This window comes from Lytechinus pictus, chromosome 4 (genome assembly GCF_037042905.1).
Source record: "Lytechinus pictus isolate F3 Inbred chromosome 4, Lp3.0, whole genome shotgun sequence".
Lineage (NCBI taxonomy): Eukaryota > Metazoa > Echinodermata > Echinoidea > Temnopleuroida > Toxopneustidae > Lytechinus > Lytechinus pictus.
Window position 1 is genome coordinate 20,815,645 of NC_087248.1, and position 24,937 is coordinate 20,840,581.

A 24,937-nucleotide genomic window follows, 5' to 3' on the forward strand; every position below is an offset into this window, starting at 1 on the left:
ATATTCTGTTCATGAAATGTTTTTGCGGAGGTAATGGGTGAACCAATACGAACTTTCGATTCACATTCAAATCGTTGCCGAATACTAATCATGCTGATGATTGAATAATCTCAGTCAATTTCCTCGACAATATCTCTATATTGACCCCCCCCCATGTATCTTCATTTATAAAGTGACAATCTCTTTTGATCAAATAATCCTACTTCTTGATGTCAAGAAATCGGATTTTAGAAATTATGAATGCTTTCATGATGATCAAAAAATAATTTTGCGTTGTTCCCGAATTACATTATTGATATCAAGGATATTAGGATTCCCAGAAGAAATACGATTATTAAAATGATATAACTGCTTGACATAACCATGATAACTGTATGGGTATAACACGCAAACACATGTCTAAAACTTGTAGGTGTGACAGGCCCGTCACTCACCAAGCCTCATCATCAATTTGATATTTTCCCATCTATGCCTTCTCTCTATATTTAATGATATACCCCCATCTTTCTTACCAACAACCTATCTCTCTCCACCTCCTTTCTCTCTATTTCCCTCCGCCTTTGGCTTTCAGTATCCTCTCCCCCATCATTACCTTCTCCTATGTACCCTAAACATTTCCCCCTATCTTTCTCTCAATCACCACTTTCTTTCATTATTTCTTCTGGCAAACAAAAATTCTGATGCAAACAAATTTTCGGCATTACTCGATCGCATGCTCGATCTGTAATGAAAATCATAAGTCAGACAAAAATTTGGAACCAGTGGGATTCGAACCTGCCATCTACTGCTTTCAGGGCAGCGGAACATTACAGATCGAGCATGCGATCTTAAACACATAGGAGTAATGCCGAAAATGTGTTTACAAATTATAATTTCCTCCTATTAAAGCCTCTTTATTTACAAGTATTCTGATGTTATCTAACCCCGTTTCCAATCCCTTTTCCCTCTATCATGTATTACCAAAATAAGATTTCAAGATTGGTATGTATAAGGTGGACATTTCTCTACAAACATAGTAGATTGTTCGCTCAGCCCATCGTGTCCTTTGCAGTTTCAACGTATACACAATGGTATTTTGCAGGTCATCTTAATGATAATTAGGGAGTTTTTTTTTACCGCAACGCAGAACGAATCCAGAACAGAGTAAACATGTTGAAAATGCACATTAAATGACAATGGACAGATGGGCGGTCTTTGTCGAAAATTGGCAAACCGGAACTGTTTCGTCATACGTTTCATAGGTGACGAAAAATAGCATATATATATATTGCTTGTCCGGATTCCAGAACGAAACTGCTGTTTTGATTCACCAATTGTCAACAAAGACTTCTTGGTTGCTCTTTGTAATGCATGACGCTTGATAATACATTTTCTTTGTTCTTAATTCCGTTCTGTATCGCCGTGCGAAAACTCACTAATAAGGATATTTAAAAACGCCATCATCGCCATCCAGGTAACTTGATAATTGCCGTCACCACATCCAAAACAATTTCTTTTCCCTACCACTCGCCATAAATCATATCATCTTCATCATCATCATCATCATCATCATCCTCTTTCTCGTCGTCATTACCATTATTATCGCCATCTTCATTTTCACCATCATCTTCATCATCACCATTATCATAATCATCATCATCATCATTCTATTCTCCATCTTCGTTATCATCGCCACCACCAGCACCATCCATCATCATCACCACCATCAGCATTGTCTTCATTACCATCACCCTTCATGTCAGTAATCATACCCTTCATTAACATCGCCGTCGTCATCACCATCGTAACTAGTATCATCATCATCATCATCATTATCATCGTCATTATCATCGTCATTATCATCGTCATCACAATAGTCGAACAAATCCAACTGGTTTCACACTAATATAGATCAGTCCTGCATCAGTCACTGCATTTCACTCGCACATCTCGAACACAATGAAACGACTGATTACAAATTTGATGCCAGGTGTCCTTTTTGCCAAGACTGCAAGAGATATGTCAAAGGTAGACATTTATTTCAAATACTGAAATGGGAATCATATTTTCCCTCCCACATGGGAAAGCTTTAGGAATTAGGTAGATATTGTTTTAGGTGAAACGATCAATTTCTCAAACCAAATCTATGACTTCGGGTTTAAAGGCAAGCTAATATTCGTCTCCTTCCTCCTCTTCTCCTTCCCCTTCGACGGAATCGGTTCCAACTTCTTCGTAGTCCTTCTCGAGAGCAGCCAAATCCTCACGAGCCTCAGAGAACTCTCCTTCCTCCATACCCTCTCCGACATACCAATGGACGAAAGCACGCTTGGCGTACATCAGATCAAACTTGTGGTCGAGACGGGCCCAGGCCTCGGCGATGGCGGTAGTGTTGCTCAACATGCAGACGGCACGCTGAACCTTGGCAAGATCACCACCAGGAACGACGGTGGGAGGCTGGTAGTTGATACCGACCTTGAACCCAGTTGGACACCAGTCGACGAACTGGATGGTACGTTTGGTCTTAATGGTAGCGATGGCGGCGTTGACATCCTTGGGGACGACATCACCACGGTAGAGGAGACAGCATGCCATATATTTGCCGTGACGAGGGTCACACTTCACCATCTGGTTAGCGGGCTCGAAACAGGCGTTGGTGATCTCGGCAACCGTCAACTGCTCGTGATAGGCCTTTTCAGCAGAGATGACCGGGGCATAGACGGCAAGAGGAAAGTGGATACGTGGATAGGGCACCAAGTTGGTCTGGAACTCGGTAAGATCGACGTTGAGGGCGCCGTCAAAACGAAGAGAAGCAGTGATTGATGAAACAATCTGACCGACGAGACGGTTCAGGTTGGTGTAAGTAGGTCGCTCGATGTCGAGATTACGACGACATATATCGTAGATGGCTTCGTTATCGACCATAAAGGCACAGTCGGAGTGCTCGAGGGTGGTATGGGTGGTCAGGATGGAGTTGTAAGGCTCGACGACGGCAGTGGAAATCTGGGGAGCGGGATATATGGCAAACTCCAGCTTGGACTTCTTTCCATAGTCGACGGAAAGACGTTCCATCAACAGAGAGGTGAAGCCAGAGCCGGTGCCACCACCGAAGCTGTGGAAGATGAGGAATCCCTGGAGACCTGTGCACTGGTCAGCCAGCTTCCTGATCCTGTCGAGGACAATATCGATCAGTTCCTTTCCAACGGTGTAGTGACCACGGGCGTAGTTGTTGGCAGCATCCTCCTTGCCGGTGATCAGCTGCTCAGGGTGGAAGAGCTGACGGTAGGTACCAGTACGAACCTCATCTGGAGAAAGGATATAAACATGATAAATTTGGTGAATCCATAAAATATTAGTACAATGTAAGAAAGAACAGTAATGTATATAACACAAAATAACCCAGAACAATTTGTTTAACCACGTCAGCGCTTTACTTGATTTTTTTCCTACTTAACAGTGGTATTGTTGGCGTTTTACTACTTAAGGTATATTGACATTTGTCTATGATGTAGCCCTTTATTCAGTTATTGATTTTGAAGGTTCGCTTCTATTGATCTGCTTGGCTTTTATTTAGATCTCTATCGATTTGAGAGTAACACCATTGTAAGACCATCAATCAAAATGGTATTCTCTGCTGGCATCCATCTAGTCATGTCTAGTTAATCATGGTTATGTGAAATCAAGATATGTTTTGATGTACAGTTGCTTACCGACTACGGTTGGCTCGAGATCGACGAATACGGCACGGGGGACGTGCTTGCCAGCTCCAGTCTCACTGAAGAAGGTGTTGAAGGAGTCATCACCACCTCCGATGGTCTTGTCTGAGGGCATCTGACCGTCAGGCTGGATGCCGTGCTCAAGGCAGTACAACTCCCAGCAGGCATTACCGATCTGGACTCCGGCTTGGCCGACGTGGATAGAGATACATTCACGCTAGGATATGAATGAAATAAAATACATTGTAAGGATAGATTCTGTGTGGGGAAGTGGGTGGTGGTATTGGCACCTGATCGTTAATCTTTTTGTTACAATGAAAGCTAATGAATAGTGTACGTTGTCATGATCATCGAGAGCATGAATTATGTAAGGATAATTTGAAACAGTTCTAGCACCACGAAAATGATTGGACTGTTTCAAAGGTAACAAGTGTGTGTAATTATTCCCCGTATTATGCTACTGCCCGATCAAAATGATGTGCATAATTTTTTTTTTAATAAGATAGTGATATGGAACCTTGATAAGTCATCGTCATATCAAAACAGTGACCAATCGATAGAACCAATCATTAGTGATTTTCCGAAGCACTTTTGCCTGTTAGCTAGCCTAAGAATAAATATCTGGTCACGTGAAGGATTTCAGCCGATCAATTGACCAGGATCCATATCACCATTTAATAAATAGCAATATCAGTTGCACTATCAATCTTACAAGCCCGTCGACACCGGGGCAGATTGCGGTCTGACAAGAGCGTCACGTTTTCTATGTATACCATGAATTATTTTAACAACGGAGAATCGATTTCACTTTCTAACTAGGTAACAATTCGGGCCTCATTAAACCACGACACCACCTGCTTGTACGTTGCCATGGCAACGGCGATGAAGAAATATTGCCGAGTTAATCATGGTTTGGAGTTTGTAGATTTTGATAGGGGCATTCTATAAGCATGATAAGGAGGTGGTGTATAGGGGAACATGCAATCAATCGCAAATTAATTTGAAGTTTTAAAAATCAATCGTAACAAAGAAAAACTCCAAGTCGAGTCATATGGTTGGAGTTCAAAATTTCGGTCTTTTAATTCAGATCATCAGGAACTGAGTTGACACAAATCTTGCCATGTATTGTGTACTTACAATGGATTGTTAATCTGTTTTCATCACCAACAATAAATAAAAATAAACCGATTTGCAAGAAGTATAAATAGATCTACCGTCAGATGACTCCGAATTTGAAACTGATATTGGCATTTGACCGAAAATATTTTTGTTTCTACAGCCGTAAAGCCCTACCCTTTTAGTAATGGACAAATTGTGAGTAAGGGAAGAAATAAGAAAAGCACGTGACGTCACAAAACTTATACCCATCATGAATGTTAAGAAAAACTATAATGGTAATAACAACACATAACAATAACTGATAGGGCGCTAACTATGGACGTTTCTTAGAGCGCTGTTTTGTGACTAATCATGTTAATACTTTGGGACAAAAGGAAATGGGCATGATGAAAAAATTCATGAAAAGGAATCCAACTTCCAAGATTAAAATGATGGAATTCATTATTTATTATAAAACATAGGCAATGTATTTATGCTTTATAAGCCAGAATAAAGTGTATTTACTTATAGATAAGCCAATAATTCAATGACATCGTGTTTTTATTGTTTAGGAGTGTGCAATCAGTCAAATAATACAAAAGGACGTGATGAAAGTCAATAATATTACAATGAAAATAAGGCAACGTACCATATTGAAGTTCTTGAGTTATCAAGTGTTCAGGAAAAAAAATTGTTGACAGTGATGTCCGAAATTCACAAGATGCCTTCGACGTGCGATGTGTCTACAGCAAAAGATGAAAGTATGTCCACTCACTGAATGCGATGCTCGTTTTATACAGTTCTCCCGTTGCTATGGCTCTGACCATCAACAGTTTGTAGATAGCTCTCAGCCAATGGGGGTTGGGGCGACACCCACTGATCTGGGGAGATCAGAGACTCGACCCAATCATCGAAGAAAATGAGGCCAGTGGTCGCCTTTGATCTTGCCTCGATACATGCTATATGAATTGAAAGGTGTCCGGATTCGTACTTGAGGTTGATTCATAATCGATATTTCATTAACTGATTTCTTTGTTCGTGCAGACAGACAGACCACATGTCCAATACCGACCGCTGGCGACGCTCAAACGTCCCTCGACCTTCACACAATATCAATATTTTTGTGAAAGACTCATCCCATGTATCTTTGCATGATTCGCACGTGTAGGCCGTTGCATGAAACGCAACTAAAACAATCAAGCGCAGGTTAAAAAAATGCGCGTTTTCGATTGGTTGAAATTCAAATTGCAATTGAGTTTTTGAGTTGTGTTTGATTGCAAGACTTTCTGAAACGGCCTCCCAGAATGCTGCAGCCACACCACCGAGACCGAAATCAAACCGACCGATGTTCTGTCATTCGATATAACGTAAAAAATTGAATGGTCTGAAATCGGTCTCTTTATTGTGACTGAGCACTAGCCATCGGGTCATATAATCCAGTCAAACTGGGATAAGCTGACAAACTTTATACCTCAGTCACATTTTCTCTACAGGGGGTCGTCCGGCGATTGCCGAAACAGCAGTTTTAACATTTTTGTATCAGCAGCTCATATGTTGGTGGTTTGAATAGGAATGAATAAAAACGGCTGTTTTCTACTCGCCGTACGCGGCCTCCGTTGGGTAAATGTGACCGAGGTATCAGCGGAGCGAATTGGCTCAGTCGGTAATACCTTGGTCACATTTGCTCTACGGCGGCCGTACGGCGAGTCGAAAGCAGCCGTTTTATTAATCTTAATTCAAACCACCAATATGTAGTTGGACAAAAAAATGTTAAAACGGCTGTTTTCGACTCGCCGTAGAGCAAAAGTGACCAAGGTATAAAGCGTCTACCTGTTGAAAAACAGATCAGGGTTCGAGTCCAACCCAGACGGATAAGTGGATAGTGTGCGTGTGTTTATAGACGTGTTCGATAGAATAGCCCCTTATCTATTGTATATCCTGTGGCGGATGGGGGGGGGGGGGGGAGGAGGTAGACACCTGTTTTCTATTTTTTCTCTCTCTTCCCCCTGTTCTTAATCTCTCTCTCCCCTCCTCTCTCTTTCTCTCTCCCAGGTCCTTTATGGATATCATTGGCCTACCATCGTTCACTGATCTGTACATCAGTACCACCATTGCATGACCATCATGAAGTAACAATTACATTATCACTTCAATGGGTTTTCAGGGCCCCGTCTTACAAAGAGTTACGATTGATCCGATCAATCACAACTATGGACGGCTAGCAACGTCAACATCTATGTTAGTTCAAAATATTTTCTAACTATGATGTATATTCATGCATTCATTGTTTTTTTGAACATTTACTGTGTTTCTCTTTGTTTACAAAGAACAGTGGCGTAACTACGGGGGGGGGGGGCATGGGGGTGCACGTGCCCCCCCCCCCAATCGGCTGGCAAAAAAAACGGGGGGAAAGGAGAAAGAGAAGGAGAAAGAAAGAGAAACGTAGTGGGGAAGAAGAAATTATTGTATTTTATATATTATGTTATGTAATATTCTACATATTACATCATATTACATAAGAAATATTTTTCATAAATTTATGAAACATATGTCTTAGGGCGTATATAGAGGGCTAATATGTTCATCATTTCTGGTGCTCGCATTGTCTGAGTAATAAGATAAATATATATATATATATATATATATATATATATAATCCTGTTATACTAAAACATCCCGTTTTCAAGTCAATATACACCAAATATATTTCCTCGCATTTTGGGTATTTATTGTTTTATGTAGTGACATATGCTTTTTTTAAATGACTATTTCATGATTGCCCCCTTTTAAGGTCTGAATATCAAACATTTCCTGTCCGTGCTTGCGTTCGCATTAGTGGACTGGCGAGATGTCTGCTCTTCATATTAAAAAAAATCAGCTCGCGCTTCGCGCTCGCATCATTTGGTTAATGAAATACGTATAATGGTCTAAGTGAATTCCTACAAACAAGCCTTAGAATGGCCCTCTTCAGGTCTGAATTTCAAAAATTTTCAGCTCGCGCTTCAAGCTCGCAATACTTGAGTAGTCAGATATGTATCATGTTCATGATTACAATGACTACAAAAGGTGTTTCATAGGTTCGGTGTCATTCTAACAAAATCAGAAAGCGCTTGCATGGCGCTCGCATTAGATGACTATGGTGAGATATATATGCTCTTTATGAATTCCCTTAAACAGTCCCTGTTTCGGGTCAATATATACAAAAAGTTTCAGCTCGCGCTTCGCGCTCGCATTGTTCGTTTTGTGAGAGAGGTACGTATCATGATTACAAAACTTTGCTTATGATATCCTATCTTAGGTTTGAATATCAAAAATTTTCAGCTCGCGCTTCCCGCTCGCATTATTTGATAAGTGAGATACATATCCGTTTAATGACACCGTCCTTAAAATATCTCTATTAGGTCAGTATACCTTGCAATTGAGCGCGCTTCGCGCGCCCACTAAGTGACTCAACATTTTTGCTGGTGCCCCCCCCCCCAATGCCATGACCCACGGTAAGCCACTGACAAAGAACATTGTGCAAATTTCCTGTAGAAAAAAATATGGTATGGATGGGTTTCCATAGAGTTACGATTGATCGGATCAATCGTAACAGCCCTGGGGCCTGTCTTACAAAGAGTTACGATTGATCCAATCAATCGCAACTATGGACGGCCAGCAACGTCAACATCTATGATTCATGTTTGTTCAAAATATTTTCTAACTATGATGTATCTTCATGCATTCATTGTTTTCTTGAAAATTCATTGTGCTTCTCTTTGTTTGCAAAGAACATTGGGCAAATTTCCCGTAGAAAAAATTATGACACTGATGGATTTCCATAGAGTTACGATTGATTGGATTAATCGTAACTCTTTGTAAGACGGGGCCTTGATCTACATTTGATCATGCACAGATAACCCTCGACGAAAGTTTAAGACCGATTATTGTACGGTTGAAAAAAAACGTTGTTTATTTATTTCTTTAGGTATCTATAGTTACAAAGATTTGGTTCAACAGACAGCGCTTGCATAAAAAACAGGAATGTGTGGACCGTTATTGTTATTTTGCTGTTTTTTGTTTTCGATGACAACAGGGCTCAGCAGTCAACCAATATCAGAGTTTCAACCATTAGCATATAGAGGGGGTTTGCGCACTGCCCCCTCCCCAAAAAGTTCCACGACCAACAAAAGTGAAAGTATACTATTTTATATATATATATATATATATGTTCATGATTTTAAGTCAAAATCACGAAATTAATCTTGATTTTAATATATATAATATAATAATAAGAAAACATTTATAATGCGCAAAACATATCCACCCAATTAGGGGTGCTCAAGGCGCTTACATTAAACTTAACTCACTACTGGTACAACTCCCATCTTTTAACGGCTTTTGGTCTGACGCGGCCGGGGTTTGAACCCCCGACCTCCCGGTTGTGAGACGGACGCTCAACCAACTGAGCCAACACATGCTTGTTTGATATGTTCAATGATAGATAGTTCAACATTATTTGAGGAAGATATTAAAGACGTGGGACGTCTTCTGCTCCCTCATTGCTTAGCCTTACATCCCCCCCCCATCTTGATAGCAGACGTGGTCATTATGACGTCATAAATTTGCCGTTAATACTGGTCACATGTCGTATGCACGTCGTCTTTACGACGTTATTTAAAAATAACTAATTACTAATTTTCCGAAAAACATCGTTGGGCATTATAATTGGGAGAAAACACCCGTTTGCAAATTGCCTTGCTTAAACCGAGGTACCCCACATAGCGATGTATCTAACTCACCTGTTATGTATGAAAGCATCATAAGGATTGAATCCATACGTCGATAATATTCATTGCTATGTCAGGTAATCCTCCGGGACAAGTTTTAGCCAAGCCATTGAAACCCTGTATTCAAGAAGATTTAAAAATAATCAGAATATCGGCGGTCGTGTTCAGATGAAAAACCCTGTTCGTGCTCAGTCCTTCCATTTGGTCCAGGGGTCCATGATATCGTTTTGTTGTCATGGGCTCGTCGGTTTGTTGTTGAGGTCGTTAGAGTTCACTTTGTATTAAACCGCGGAATTTCATTTCATTCTAATCCCATTCAGTTATCGCATACCCCAGAACCATGCTAAGTGGGTGTGGGGTTTAAAAAAATCACTGTTTCGTAGTGCTACAGAATACATTGTTTTCATGGTTACTTACGTCTACATATTCATGGCTTACGTCTACAGATTATCCCCGATTACTCAAGTGTGCACCCTGGGCAGTGAAGTATCAAACTCTATTCAGATATTTCCTATAACCTGAAGGGAATTTGCAGAGCCAGTTTAAAGTCCGATATTGCCTCATACGCATCGTACGTCGAGGTTATCGTTTGAATTAATTCTTCAAGAAGTTTGGAATCTTACTATAAACACATCTCAACATGGTAAGTCAATAGTTCTGTTTTGATTTGTCATTTTCTGCATATTAATTTGTAACATTTCACCGTAACTTTTCGTCGTAACAATGTTGTATTAATGAAAGATTTAAGATTCCCATCGCAAAAGTGGATGTGGCCCTTGTGCATCGGCATCAGTTGTGACGTATTCATGATATGTATCCGTTGCATCTTTCGATGAAAAGTTTGAAGAAAAAAAAAGAAAGAAAAAGCAAGAATTCGGGGAATTGGAGTCCCTTCCATGTAGAGTAGCCATAAAGAGGAGGGTGCTCTCCGGGTTGCTCTTTACCTGGGGACGGGGGGGGGGGGGGGGGGGGGGGGTTAGAAGTAGAACATCACCTCTTTATAATTTTTTCTCTTGTCATTTGATACATCTTGTCAATATTTCATTTTGCAATTGTTGAATCGCATCAGTATTAATTTCCAGTATATTTGAAGTTTGATGTATAATTTGTATAATCATATGGGATTTGGATTTATTGTATAATTTATAGTCGTGTTTCAAATAATTTGTACAACTTGTTTATAGAATGTGATTGTGGACTTTGATTTGAGAGAATACAATAAAAACATCTTTTAAAAATAGATATTCTAGATGACTAGATCATCATTATTGTTTTAAAGAATAGATACCGAGTTGTTATGCCCCAGTCGACCTGCTATATACTATACATATATACATTTTTTAAAGTTGATATTTATTGACAATCACAAATTAAATATGACGAATGACATATCGAACTAAAGCTTAAAGTGTGGAAAGGGCAATGCTATACTTTAGTGATCATACATACCAAAGAATGGCAATCAATTTAAAAATGGTTTTATAACGCCTCTCAGATTGATAGCCGAAAGCTGCGGTTCGTTTTCGAGGTTTATTTCCAATTCGTCTAATGCCAATTCATCCAATTGCCAACTCGTCTACTATCATTTGGTCTATCATCAGTTCGTCTACTCACCACATGGTCTACTCTCATTAGTCTAATGCCATTTTTTCTAATAACCAGTTGGTCCAATAGCCATTTAGTCCATATACCATTTGGTCTAATCAATCTAAAGTGTTAATTGTGCAAAATGAATGAGAAGAAAATGGGTATCAGACCAACTGGTTATTAGACCAAATGTTTGTTAGACGAAATGTTGATGGACGGAATGGCATTAGACTAAATGAAGGTAGACCATGTGGTGAGTGGACGAGTTGGCAGTGGACGAATTGGCAATTTACCGTTTCGAGGGTTTGAGGATGACGTCATTAAGTGTATAATCTAGGAGAGCAGAGATCTCGATCATGTCATACAAATGCTACGTGCTGGCCACACATCCAGACCGAGACCTTCAACAAATCCCACAAAGCCTCACAATGAAAAACACAGAAAATTGCTGAACAAGAGCATGCATGATGAAATATTAAAATAAAACTACATGTTTACACAATTCAATGAATTTGATGTATTTCGAAATGGGTTTTAAAGAGGCCAACCAACTCTGTAATAAGCTTTTTTTACACGGGCCGTGTCGGTGTCATCTATCGAATTTTATCGTCCAAAATATATATATATATTTTTTTATATTTCTGTCCAAAATATTTTTTTTCTCAAAAAAAGGAAAAAAAATCTCACCATCAGTCAGTCCTGTCAAACTAAAGAAGGAAGCTTCACAATTACATTAAATATACAACGTGAATATTTTCTGTTTTCTGCCATCAAAATATGACGATAGCTGGGATTTTTCTGGTTAGCTCAGATTCTAGTTAGGAAGCCTTTCGTGAAACGGGTTTATCAAGATTGGTACTAACTCCGTGGTTGGTGGATAAAGATATGACTAACTTGTGCAGGTGTTGAGGAACGGGCCCCTGAATGACAAGGATTGATTTATTTTCCTGTGGGATGTGCGGGTGTGGTTTTCTTTGTTTCTTTTTTTTCTGTATTATGTTTCTTAAATTTCATTCAGTGAATTTTTGAAGGGGGGGGGGTGAACAAACCAAAATAGCATGGTAATCTTTTTATAAGCGTTTATTTTGAAATGAGGATGGATGCTGAAGTCCCTCAGCCGCCGTGGAACCACGGCCCCTGTCTTGGAACAGCGAATTCTTATTAAACATGTACATTTCGTTAGACGAAAAGTATTATGTAGTACAATATTGTTGACCATTCCTTAATTATCATTTTTGAAATTTATTTTACTATAGCGTGAATGTATCTCTATCCACGTCGGCCAAGCCGGAGTCCAGATCGGTAATGCCTGCTGGGAGTTGTACTGCCTTGAGCACGGCATCCAGCCTGACGGTCAGATGCCCTCAGACAAGACCATCGGAGGTGGTGATGACTCCTTCAACACCTTCTTCAGTGAGACTGGAGCTGGCAAGCACGTCCCCCGTGCCGTATTCGTCGATCTCGAACCAACCGTAATCGGTGAGTAGTAAGTAGCCTTAGCCCGGCCTAAGGTGATAAACAGGCTTTCTTGTTTACGGTTAAATCTAAATATTTTTTTCATTCTTTATTATAGAAAATAGGTTAGATTTATATTTATTTATTTCCGTTCAACAAAATTTTCAAAATATAATCAAAGTAACAATACATATTCAATATAATGACATTTCGTAACACATATTGAAGATAAATTAAACAAAACTAAAGTGTGTTGCAATTATTTTATCTATGAAAAGAATGTAGAAATTACTTGCCAAGAAAAGCAAAGCTTGTATAGAAGGCAAGTCCTTAAACTTAGTTTCAATACTAATTATAAACAAATTATATATACAACTATATACAAAAATGGAGACGGACAAGGAAGACGAGCTTGAAACAAGTAAACAAGTAGATTTGTATGAGAAGTTATTTATATTAACAATAATGTGTACACTGGTATAAATCCCGGGAGGATATTGGTGGGATATATACCCCATATTTTCGGAAAGGCAGGGGTGACCTGTACAATTATATCCCCTACTTTTCAAACCACAAAAAATGATTCTTCTAATCATGAAAATGGTAATACTAACAGTTAATGCGCAGATTCATCTTTAAATCCTCTTAAAATGTTCCAAATTGCTGCCTAAACACTCGCGTGAAAGGGGGGGGGGGGGGGTGTTTGTACAGGTGTAACCCTACACTTCACGCTTCAAGTAAAATTTAAAATAAGATAATGATAATTAATGGCGTACAAATGGGAAGGGATGGACTCCAAAAAATCACGACCAGAAAAGGACTAAAAGAAAGAAAAGCAAAGGAATGATGTTGAAATAATGGTATCATTATTTCTAAATATTCTTTCAAAATCACAAAGTTATTTAAAAAAAAAAGAGGAAATGTTTGCCCCATACGCAATATCTGCCCCTCAAAATCATTGGCTCAGTACGCCACTATTATTGATGGATTATTAAAGAAGACAAATGCTCAACTTGTTTTTCTATATAGATGAGGTTCGAACTGGTACCTACCGTCAGCTCTTCCACCCTGAGCAGCTGATCACCGGTAAGGAGGATGCTGCCAACAACTACGCCCGTGGTCACTACACAGTCGGGAAGGAACTAATTGACCAAGTTCTGGATCGCATCAGGAAGCTGGCTGACCAGTGCACAGGTCTCCAGGGATTCCTCATCTTCCACAGCTTCGGTGGTGGAACTGGCTCAGGGTTCTCATCCTTGCTTATGGAACGTCTCTCCGTCGACTACGGAAAGAAGTCCAAGCTGGAGTTTGCCATCTATCCCGCTCCTCAGGTATCTACCGCTGTCGTCGAGCCTTACAACGCCGTCCTTACTACCCATACCACTCTAGAGCACTCCGACTGTGCCTTCATGGTCGACAACGAGGCCATCTACGATATCTGCCGTCGTAACCTCGACATCGAGCGTCCCACCTACACCAACTTGAACCGCCTTATCGGCCAGATCGTCTCGTCCATAACGGCTTCTCTGCGATTCGATGGCGCACTAAACGTCGATCTTACCGAGTTCCAGACTAACTTGGTGCCTTACCCACGTATCCATTTCCCTCTTGCTGTCTATGCCCCAGTCATTTCTGCTGAGAAAGCATACCACGAGCAGTTGACGGTTTCCGAGATCACCAACGCCTGTTTCGAACCCGCCAACCAGATGGTCAAATGCGATCCTCGCCACGGCAAGTACATGGCCTGCTGTCTCCTGTACCGTGGTGATGTCGTCCCCAAGGATGTCAACGCCGCCATTGCTACCATCAAGACCAAACGTACCATCCAGTTCGTCGACTGGTGTCCAACTGGCTTCAAGGTCGGTATCAACTACCAGCCACCCACCGTCGTCCCTGGTGGTGATCTCGCTAAGGTACAACGTGCCGTCTGCATGTTGAGCAACACCACCGCCATCGCCGAGGCTTGGGCCCGTCTCGACCACAAGTTCGATCTGATGTACGCCAAGCGTGCCTTCGTCCATTGGTACGTCGGAGAGGGTATGGAGGAAGGAGAATTTTCCGAGGCTCGTGAAGACATGGCTGCTCTCGAGAAGGACTACGAAGAAGTCGGTGTAGATTCTGTCGACGAAGAGGGAGAGGAGGAAGAGGACGAATATTAGAAGTTGCACCGTCTGGTTGAAGAGAGGAATATGGGGGGGGGGGGGGTAGCAGTTCTTCGCACATTCACATGCTTTGAATAATTTATTTCATGCAATTCACCAATTCATCTTTGTTCTAACAGGGCTATACAAATAGATAAATATTCCGGAAAAAGTAAATATTTAACATAAAATTATGAACGGGCTAACAACAAAGGCCATGGGGTGGTTTCCTTTGTGATAGTTTGAATTAGCAACAAACGAAAAATGTAAGAAGGATAAGAGGAACAAAAAGGAATAGGAATGTAGGGAGAAAAGCATCGAATAAATAAGGGTATTGGGAAGAGGAGGAACTGCCTTAATGTTATATATCTATATATCTTTATAAAAAAAAGATGAAAAAGTCTCCTTGTAGGCCGATCATCTGGATTGAATTCCGTGGTTTCGCTACACATTTCTTATGGTGGTAGATCATGTTGATCGCCTAATATATAATTCCCATTTTCAGGAAGCCATTGATTTTCTGGCTTCATCACATGGCTTCATACAGTACAGATGCACCAGGAAATTAACATTCTAAAATGCAGTATATCATTGTATCAGCAATAAATGAATTGTACTAATTCTCAATAAGGCGTCGGAATCCTATTGTTGTCGCTATGCTGTTGTTAAGGAAGGAGAAAACGATGATGATGATGGTTATAATGGTAGTGATGGTTGTTGGTGATGTGTTGATGGTGATGATGATGATAATGATAATGATAATGATGATGGTGATGATGATGGTGAGCATGATGATGATGTTGATGATGATAATGATGATGGTGATGATGTGGTGGTAGTGGTGATGATGGTGATGTGGTGGTGGTGGTGGCGGCAGCGGTGGTCGTCGTGATGATGTTGGTCTTGATGACGATGATGATTTTGATTATGATGATGATACCGACGATGTCAATAACGTCAGCGACGAAGATGATGAGGATGACAGTTCTGGATATTCACGGGTGTCCATTTGTATTATTGATTCAATGTCCAGAATATATGCACGGTCGTTAAAAAAGGTTGGAGAGGTTGTACTATGCAAAACAAAGAAGAGATAGATCTACAAATTATACATGTCATAGGAAAGAGGGGTATATAGTGTCATATGAGGTCCAATATGTGCAAGGTATCTGATTATACCGGTCAATTATATGGTGACGCAGCATTTGCTCCTGCGACATTTGCTCTGGTCTTGATATCCCAGAGGGCATAGGATTAGAGTCATGATTGTAAATAGTTTTTGGTTCAGAATAATGTAAAGATAATGATAATGGTTTATTTAGTTTTGTAGGTTAGGTTTCATGTTCGGCTAAACCTGCAGATTATCCGTCGGAGCAATTGTAGTCGGACCTAATGTCATGGAACAAATCATATACTACGAAATAGCGCAGCGAGTGTGTACTCTTTTGTGGTAGACATGTTATTGCATAATCACAATACGGTGTATAAATTAACATGATTAAAGGAGAATGAAACCCTTGAAACTAGCTGAATCCATATCAAAGAGAAAAATCAAAGAAACATATTGTTGAAAGTTTGAGGAAGATTGAATGAATAATAAGAAAGTTATGAGCATTTGAATATTGAGATCACTAGTGCCATGTAGATCCTCCCATCGGCAATGCGACCAAGATCTGTGATATCACACACGTACAACTCCCTCATTACTTTAGTACTTATTTCACTTATATTCTCACTTTTATAGAGTCTATCACAAGGTTAGGTGTTTTCTTTATGAGATGACAAGTACAGAGGTTTCACAACATTATATCATTGATGAATCGTTTGTCATATGATTAGAATGAGCAAAAAGAGATGTTTTGGGGTATATTTTCAGTGTCCGAATGGGAGAGTTGTACGTGTGTGACATCACAGATCTTGGTCGCATTGCCAATGGGAGGATCTCCATAGCATTAGTGATCTCGACATTCAAATGCTCATAACTCTTTTATTGCTAGTCCTATTTTACTCAAAGTTTTGTTGATCTTATTCTTTGATTTTTCTGCTTTCACAAAAGCTAACTTGCTCCAAGAGTTTCATTCTCCTTTAAAGGGGAAGTTCACCCTGACCGTAAAGTTTATCGTAAAAATAGCAGGAAAATAAATATTGGTGAATGATCGAGGGAAATCCATCAAAGATTACTTAAAAAGTGAAAAAAAAACTTAAAATTCTAATGAATTTCCTAACCCTTGATGGATTTTCCTCAACCTTCATTAATATTTTCTATTATTTTTTCTGATATTTTACAACAAACTTTTGTTGGGGCGAACTTTAAGTTCCAAATTTATTTATTTATTTATTTATTAATTAATTAATCAATTAATTAATTCCTTTTAGTTCCCAACCCGATTTTTTTCTCATTTTGAGGAATTAATACTGAAACTACTGATGGGTGATTCCCTGCATGCTGGGTCGTTCGAGATATATTTTGACAACATTTTACTTTTTTTTTTTACTTTAAAAAACAAATTAGCATTTCTCTTGATTAATGGTGATCCAGAAGGGAACAAGAACCACGACAAGTTCACCCCAGGAAAATTCTGACTTGAATAAATAAAGAAAAATCAAACTAGCATAGTGCTGAAAATTTCATCAAAATCGGATGTAAAATAAGAAAGTTATGACATTTTAAAGTTTCGCTTATTTTTCACAAATATGCGCAACTAGTTAAGTCAGCTGATGATGTCCATCACTCACTATTTCGTTTGTTTTTTATTGTTTGAATTATACAATATTTCATTTTGTATAGATTTGACAATAAGGACCAACTTGACTAAACCATATAGCATTAAACAATGCTAATTCCACATGTTCAGGGAGGAATTAATCCTATCACTTGACAATGAGGAGAAAAATAGAATATTTCTAAATTCATATAATAAAATACAAAAGAAATAGCGAGTGGATGACGTCATAGTCTCCTCATTTGCATACCAGCCAGGATGTGCATAAAACTTTTTTGTGAAATTAAGCGAAACTTTAAAAGGTCATAACTTTCTTACTTTATATCCGATTTTGATGAAATTTTCAGTGTTATGCTTGTTGGATTTTTCTCTTTTTATTCAAATCAACTTTTTGTTTGGGTGGACTTGTCCTTTAACTTGACTCGGCTACATATACTCCAGAATTTAATTGCAAAGCAGTACAGTGCCGTGGCGGGACACAAAAGCATAGAATCGCCCCGATGATAGATTACTTTTAGGCACGTTTATTATTATTCAAAACGTCAGTTTGGGCAACAGCACCACTGTCATTCGGTGCATTTGAACTCAAATGGCATGATGGTTTGATAATCAATGAGGAAACCCCTTTTCATTAGATTCGCTAGAAAGCATCAATGCGTCCAATAGCGACTGGTATTTAACAATTTGCCTAATTTTGATACATAGCCTCGTTGGGATCCTAGTCGGAGTAAAATTATATTATGAATGGATTAAAATTCCATTTTTTTTTAACCTTACCACGACCCAGACGTAGGTTGTTTAGCTCGGAGGAAATTAAGGTCGGAGTAGTGCCCCTCTGGACATAGTTACACAGACCTTCCTCCGAACTAGTTATACTCCTGGAAACAAGTAGGAGTACACTCTTAAAATGTTGGGCAACATACCGTCCACACAACAATTGGTTGAAAATTATCCAACTCTAGGTATTTTTCAACCAATACTGTCTAGGTTTCACCCAAGGCACAATTTTTTGGTTTAAAACTACCCAGATTTTGATGAATTTTTAACCAATTGTGGTTTGGACAGTATGTTGCCCAACATTTTAAAAGAATTTATCTTGGTCAGAGGAAGGTCGGAGTTCACCATGACAAAAAATATATTCTAAAAATAGCAGAAATAATTAAAATATTGGAGAAGGGTCGAGAAAAATCCTTGAAAGATTTATAAAGCTATTCTAATTTCAATTTTATTTCTTTGATTTGTGACGTCATATGCGAGCAGCTTCCCATGTATCATGATTTTGTTTAAAAAAAATAAATCTGAAATGTAATTTTCTATTTAAAAAAAGATCTAAATGGGTTTCTAGTATTTACCTTTAGAACGTCAACAGACGAATTATTTCAAACCCGCTCCTGAAAAAAGAAAATTTTTAATCCTCATAAGAATTCAAAAAACGACATCTGTGCATTTTATTACATAAAATATGAGACAACTGCTCGTATAATAATAATAATAAAAATAATAAGGTTTTATTTATCCAGGGTAGCCACTTCGATCATAAGACTGCTCTTCTAGTGGGCCCTGCGTAACATAAATGTTATCATTACCCTTCTCCAGTCAAAATGCTGAGCGCCAAGCAAGAAGGCAGAAGGTCCCATTTTATAAGTCTTTGGTATGACTCGGCCGGGGATCGAACCCACGACCTCCCGTTCATGAGGTGGACGCTCTATACCACTGAGCCACATGACGTCACAAATCAAAAACTTGAAATTCCAACAACTTTCAAAAATCTCTAATATATTATTTTCCTAAAACCTTCAACAATATGTTTCATTTTTTCTGGTACCTGTACAACGAACCTTCGTCAGGGCATGGACCTGTGAAGAGATGGACATTCATCGATTTAATAATGAATTCACTAACAGGTGACTGTTATTATCATCTGATCGTCACCGAGAGAAGGGGCTGAAGGTGTTCGTGATTGGACATATATATTTATCATATTGTTTGCTTGCTTTGTTTGCTTGCATTTATTTCTGCGTTCAAAAACACAATACAAAAATATTTACAATTACAAAATACAAAATAATTCACAATATAAACAATGTAGTCATATTACATTATAAATACAAATAAGAGACAGTGTGAGTATAAATTAATCTTTTATAAATGTAAACATATATATATATAATGTAATAAATGAACGCAGGAGACCGCCATCGTGAGCGGTTAGGCTTGAATTGATGGCGGCCTCATATGATATTGTATGCGCAGTGGATGATAAATCACTGAAATCATGGAAAATCGATATGCAGTTCTTATTTGCCTCTGGTAATCCCAATTCCATGTGTTTTAATTAAAAAAAAGTCTGCATATTTTAATATAGAGGCAATTTGGTGATTGATTTTTTTTTACCATTTGAAATTACATGCTCCCAAGTTTCTTCATGATATTCCAGATGTACGTGGCACATATATAGATCGTGTATCTCTCAGTGTTATTGAGATCGTTATGTGTGAGCGGAGGTGGGTGGATCGAATGGTATCATATTTTATATCACAAAAATAGTCTGCTTCTCAAGTGTGCTGCTCCAAATATGAAGCATATTAATTGAAAGGCATATGTTGAAAAAGGGCATCAGCCAACAAAAATCAAGATCATCAGGGAAACTGTTCCTTCAGATATCTCTTGGTAGTCATCCCGGGTAGTCATGGTAATAGCTATTGTCACAACACCTGTGTGTTCTCATTCAGATGTACATAACCAGATAACCAGGTGACGGTGACTATCATTGGATGAAAGAAATGCTCGCGTTAATCGTCCATCTCTTCATAGGTCCATGATCATATCCATTGACAAAGAAGTCACTCAGCCACGTTAGCAGCTGAGGCATTCGTGAAAATTTCCTCTCAGTCTAACGTGAACAAAATGGAATTCGTTCCTGATGTCTCCAACATCAATCAGTTGAGTCATGAGCGGTGTACAATGTACAAGTAGGGTATCAATAAGAAGCTAAGGGGTTACACATTCTGGTATATTTGAAAATGAAATATTCAACGATCTCTGAATATTTGTTCCCTTTTGTTGATACGAATTATATGATGGCGCCTTTGCCTATGGGGCTATTTCCATGACTGTGTCTGCCGTATTGTCATTATCATTTTCAATGGGATTCGATGAAAAATAAGACTATGTTATATCACAAAAAGTGCAAAGCAATTACGTATTGAATGAAAGTATAATCATGATAATTGTGTCAGTATAGACATGATAGAAAAGCTGTCGATTTATCTCAGTGAGGTTAAATGTCACAAAACCACTTTAGTCAATGAAACTTCGATCTATTTTTCCCCCGGCAAGTACACGTTATTCACCAACTCATTCTCACCATCATATAATTGAGAGTCCCATTACTATATGCTTTGTTTCTAATGCAAGGTTGTGGATTCCATTGGGTTAGAAAAATAAAGAGGGATCTATTTGTAAATTGTAATCCATGAAATTTGGAAAAGGGCCCTCAAAAACCCATCTCCATGCATGATCGAACCACACGTTGATGACATATTTCAGGAGCTTTCGATTAATTTCAAGCGATAATGGTCAGCTCAACGTTGCGTTGCCCACAGCAACAGTGTACACAGTCATCTGTCACGAGGTTTGCATTTCAAATGGACAAAAGAATTGACCATACATACCGGTGGTGATTTTCGATCGATCGCACAATATAGGCAAACGTTAGGCGAGGACTGATGAATGGGAAGCCATTGACCCCCCCCCCTCCTCCTCTTCCCCCTCCTTGCAACAAAATACCAAGGGCAATCGCCTGGCGACCGTTGAGAGGCGCCAACCGTTAGCCAATCACAGGCCGTTGTTTGGTTGTTCAGGTATCGGGGAGAGAATTGTATAAATAGGAGGGTCCCGTTAGGCCAACCACCATTCATAACCTGCTTCAGACACATCGCACGTCGGCGGCACTAGTGAATTGTGACTTTCAAGTCAACTTTTCGACAACATCCCAACTCAAATACCTCAATATGGTAAGTTCACAAGCTTTCATGTCCGATGTTATATAGTTAACATTATGTGGAGTTTTATCGAATTAAATGTTCAGTAATGTAGCATGCTATTGGAAGAAACTCAGCCAATTCGAATGACAAATGAATGAGGAGACATGTAGTTCAGAATTTCAGAATTGAAGAGTCGGATATCCCGGTCAGATATAAACTTCAATAGATTTTTTTTAAACTTTATGATTAGTATTCCTTAATAAAATCAATAAAGTCTTTTTCATTTTCATATAAATTTGTTTTCTTTTTCTCAATCCCCGGCTACGATCAGCGTAATGATAAGACACGAATTTCGAGGGGGACAAGAATAGCGTATGGGGCAAACTGCAAACTGTCCAAAGGCAAAGCCACTTCGCATATGTTGGAATAAAAATGGAGTAGCGAAATGTTGCAGACATCTGTTTGTCCGCCATTCGTGCATTTATGATGTGGAATAATCTAAATTCATGATCATGTAGTTGACAGAAAAGGGGAAGTGAACGTCTCGCCCGTAATTAAATAAAATATCAGAAGCTTATGTACGAATGATGAGACCTCTTCTAATTTATGACTTTAGTTTCAAACGTTCGGGTACATGTGATCTTTGGGCTAGCGCGTTCGAGCAAACGCAGAAGGAAATATGCGTGGATCTAATTTTTTAAAGTTAAGAAATTGCACGTGTTTGCATTTGCAACTTCTAGCAATGGTGTGCCCCGGCTCAGAATATTTGGCTCATTACGTCAAAATTTATTTTAGTTTGTAATGATAATAGGTTTTTTAACTTAAAATATTTAGTCCAATCTGCAAGTTATGTCACTTGTTGCCATTTAAGGGGAAAAATATTAGAAAATTGTCTTTAGAGTATATTCCTGTTTAAAAATTACCTTAAATGAATATGAGGTTTTTTTTACATTAATCTTCAAATTTCTTATGTTTCATTTTAGACGGATCGAATGATTAAAATGAATTTGGGAAAGAACACGAGAATATTAAAAAAATAAGGTCGAGGGGTCTTTACATCATAGAAGCACAATGCCAGACAATCACCTTAACACAAGTTTTGACACCAAAAGCTATTCAATTGAATTAGGAAATGAAGATAGATGAAACATTAATATTATAATTACAAATATGTTTCCTTGTATTACAGCGTGAATGTATCTCTATCCACGTCGGCCAAGCCGGAGTCCAGATAGGTAATGCCTGCTGGGAGTTGTACTGCCTTGAGCACGGCATCCAGCCTGATGGTCAGATGCCCTCAGACAAGACCATTGGTGGTGGTGATGACTCCTTTAACACCTTCTTCAGTGAGACTGGAGCTGGCAAGCACGTCCCCCGTGCCGTCTTCGTCGATCTCGAACCAACCGTAGTCGGTAAGCAACAATTATAATCAACCATTTTATAGGGCATAATAATCATCTCGTACATGCCATGAATTAAAAACTAAGCTCTTCAAAGGACTCTTAAATTCCAATTTAATTGTACTCTCCAATTTGTATTAAAAAATGAACTATTCATGCGATTTCTTTACCCGAGTAGGTCTACAATAATACCATTATTACTGTTTACAGTACGCCCAAATACTTTATCAGAAGTCTAAAATAATGAAGTAAAATAAGGCATAACCTTCCTTTAGCAGATCAACTGTGATATGTTTTTCCGAGAATAAATCCCCGTCAGGTACCTGACCAGTTAATTCACTTGGGTTGAGTGCAACACCTACATCTTTGATAAATAAAATTGACGTTAAAGATGTGTTAGTTCATATTCATGTATAATGTCCAATATATTATCAAAGCAGTACCATAATCATTTGTGTAACTGTAGTTCAAATTTACAATGTATATTTTGACACCATTTGAAATGGATTAGGGCTCAAAACGGCTCAGAAGTGATCAAGTTTATACTGTCCCCAATTTACGAAGTGTCGTGGAAAGAGGAGATAATTGAGTATAAGAATTTAATGAAATCATGCAAAATTACTTGGGTTCACGAGAATTATATGACTTCGGAAATGTGTTTTGAAAAATAAGAGACCACTACGTTGACATTTTTATCAATATCTGTAAATAAAAACGATTTTTTCCCCCCTTTATATTTTGTTTTTCAGATGAGGTTCGTACCGGTACTTACCGCCAGCTCTTCCACCCTGAGCAGTTGATCACCGGCAAGGAGGATGCTGCCAACAACTACGCCCGTGGTCACTACACCGTCGGAAAAGAACTGATCGATATCGTCCTCGACAGGATCAGGAAGCTGGCTGACCAGTGCACAGGTCTCCAGGGATTCCTCATCTTCCACAGCTTCGGTGGTGGCACCGGCTCTGGCTTCACCTCTCTGTTGATGGAACGTCTCTCCGTCGACTATGGAAAGAAGTCCAAACTGGAGTTTGCCATCTACCCAGCACCTCAGGTATCTACCGCTGTCGTCGAGCCTTACAACTCAATCCTCACCACTCATACCACCCTCGAGCACTCAGATTGCGCCTTCATGGTCGACAACGAGGCCATCTACGATATCTGCCGTCGTAACCTCGACATCGAGCGACCTACTTACACCAACCTGAACCGTCTCATCGGCCAGATCGTCTCCTCCATCACCGCTTCTCTGCGATTCGATGGTGCCCTCAACGTCGATCTTACCGAGTTCCAGACCAACTTGGTGCCCTACCCACGTATCCATTTCCCTCTTGCCGTCTATGCCCCAGTCATCTCTGCTGAGAAGGCATACCACGAGCAGTTGACCGTTGCCGAGATTACTAACGCCTGCTTCGAGCCCGCCAACCAGATGGTGAAATGCGATCCTCGCCACGGCAAGTACATGGCCTGCTGTCTCCTGTACCGTGGTGATGTCGTCCCCAAGGATGTCAACGCCGCCATCGCTACCATCAAGACCAAGCGTACCATCCAGTTCGTCGACTGGTGTCCAACTGGCTTCAAGGTCGGTATCAACTACCAACCACCCACCGTCGTTCCTGGTGGTGATCTTGCCAAGGTTCAACGTGCCGTCTGCATGTTGAGCAATACCACCGCCATCGCCGAGGCTTGGGCCCGTCTCGACCACAAGTTCGATCTGATGTACGCCAAGCGTGCTTTCGTCCATTGGTACGTCGGAGAGGGTATGGAGGAAGGAGAGTTCTCCGAGGCTCGTGAAGATCTTGCTGCTCTCGAGAAGGACTACGAAGAAGTCGGCACTGACTCCGTCGACGCAGAGGGAGAGGAAGAAGAAGGCGACGAGTATTAAAGTATAACGCAAAATGAACCCAATCTTTCAGACCATCATCGGCAAAACTTCCTCTAAAAGATGAAGATATTCTAAGAATACCTTAATCGAATTTCCGTCCACATAACTCGCGACTTTCAGAGGGAAAGTAATTGTTCAAAACAGTAAAACGATGATACCAATACAGTATGTGATCATTAAGATTAAATCATGATCAACCTAAAA

The 24,937-nt window shown here is 39.5% G+C and overlaps 3 protein-coding genes across 4 annotated transcripts; 2 read left to right on the plus strand and 1 right to left on the minus strand.

The window, feature by feature from the left end:
* Positions 1 to 1,972: 1,972 nt before the first annotated feature.
* LOC129258841 (tubulin alpha-1D chain) lies at positions 1,973 to 9,844 on the minus strand. The gene is made up of 4 exons (XM_064098607.1): positions 9,572 to 9,844; positions 5,440 to 5,749; positions 3,687 to 3,909; positions 1,973 to 3,281 (listed from the first exon to the last, which is right to left on the minus strand). The coding sequence occupies exons 2-4, from the start codon at positions 5,440 to 5,442 to the stop codon at positions 2,149 to 2,151; spliced, it is 1,359 nt and encodes a 452-aa protein (XP_063954677.1). The 5' UTR covers positions 5,443 to 5,749; positions 9,572 to 9,844; the 3' UTR covers positions 1,973 to 2,148.
* On the plus strand, positions 9,760 to 15,372 carry LOC129258843 (tubulin alpha-1 chain-like). 2 transcript variants are annotated; one of them, XM_064098608.1, is made up of 3 exons: positions 9,760 to 10,202; positions 12,403 to 12,625; positions 13,631 to 15,372. In XM_064098608.1, the coding sequence occupies exons 1-3, from the start codon at positions 10,200 to 10,202 to the stop codon at positions 14,758 to 14,760; spliced, it is 1,356 nt and encodes a 451-aa protein (XP_063954678.1). In that variant the 5' UTR covers positions 9,760 to 10,199; the 3' UTR covers positions 14,761 to 15,372. The 2 variants fall into 2 exon arrangements, with proteins under 2 accessions (XP_063954678.1, XP_063954679.1); XM_064098609.1 differs by lacking the exon at positions 9,760 to 10,202 and adding an exon at positions 11,584 to 11,701 and having other exon boundaries at positions 12,264 to 12,625.
* Positions 15,373 to 20,295: 4,923 nt separating this feature from the next.
* Positions 20,296 to 24,937, plus strand: LOC129258842 (tubulin alpha-1 chain-like). Its single transcript, XM_054897080.2, has 3 exons — positions 20,296 to 21,481; positions 22,641 to 22,863; positions 23,601 to 24,937. Exons 1-3 carry the CDS (start codon positions 21,479 to 21,481, stop codon positions 24,731 to 24,733), a joined length of 1,359 nt encoding a protein of 452 aa, XP_054753055.1. The 5' UTR covers positions 20,296 to 21,478; the 3' UTR covers positions 24,734 to 24,937.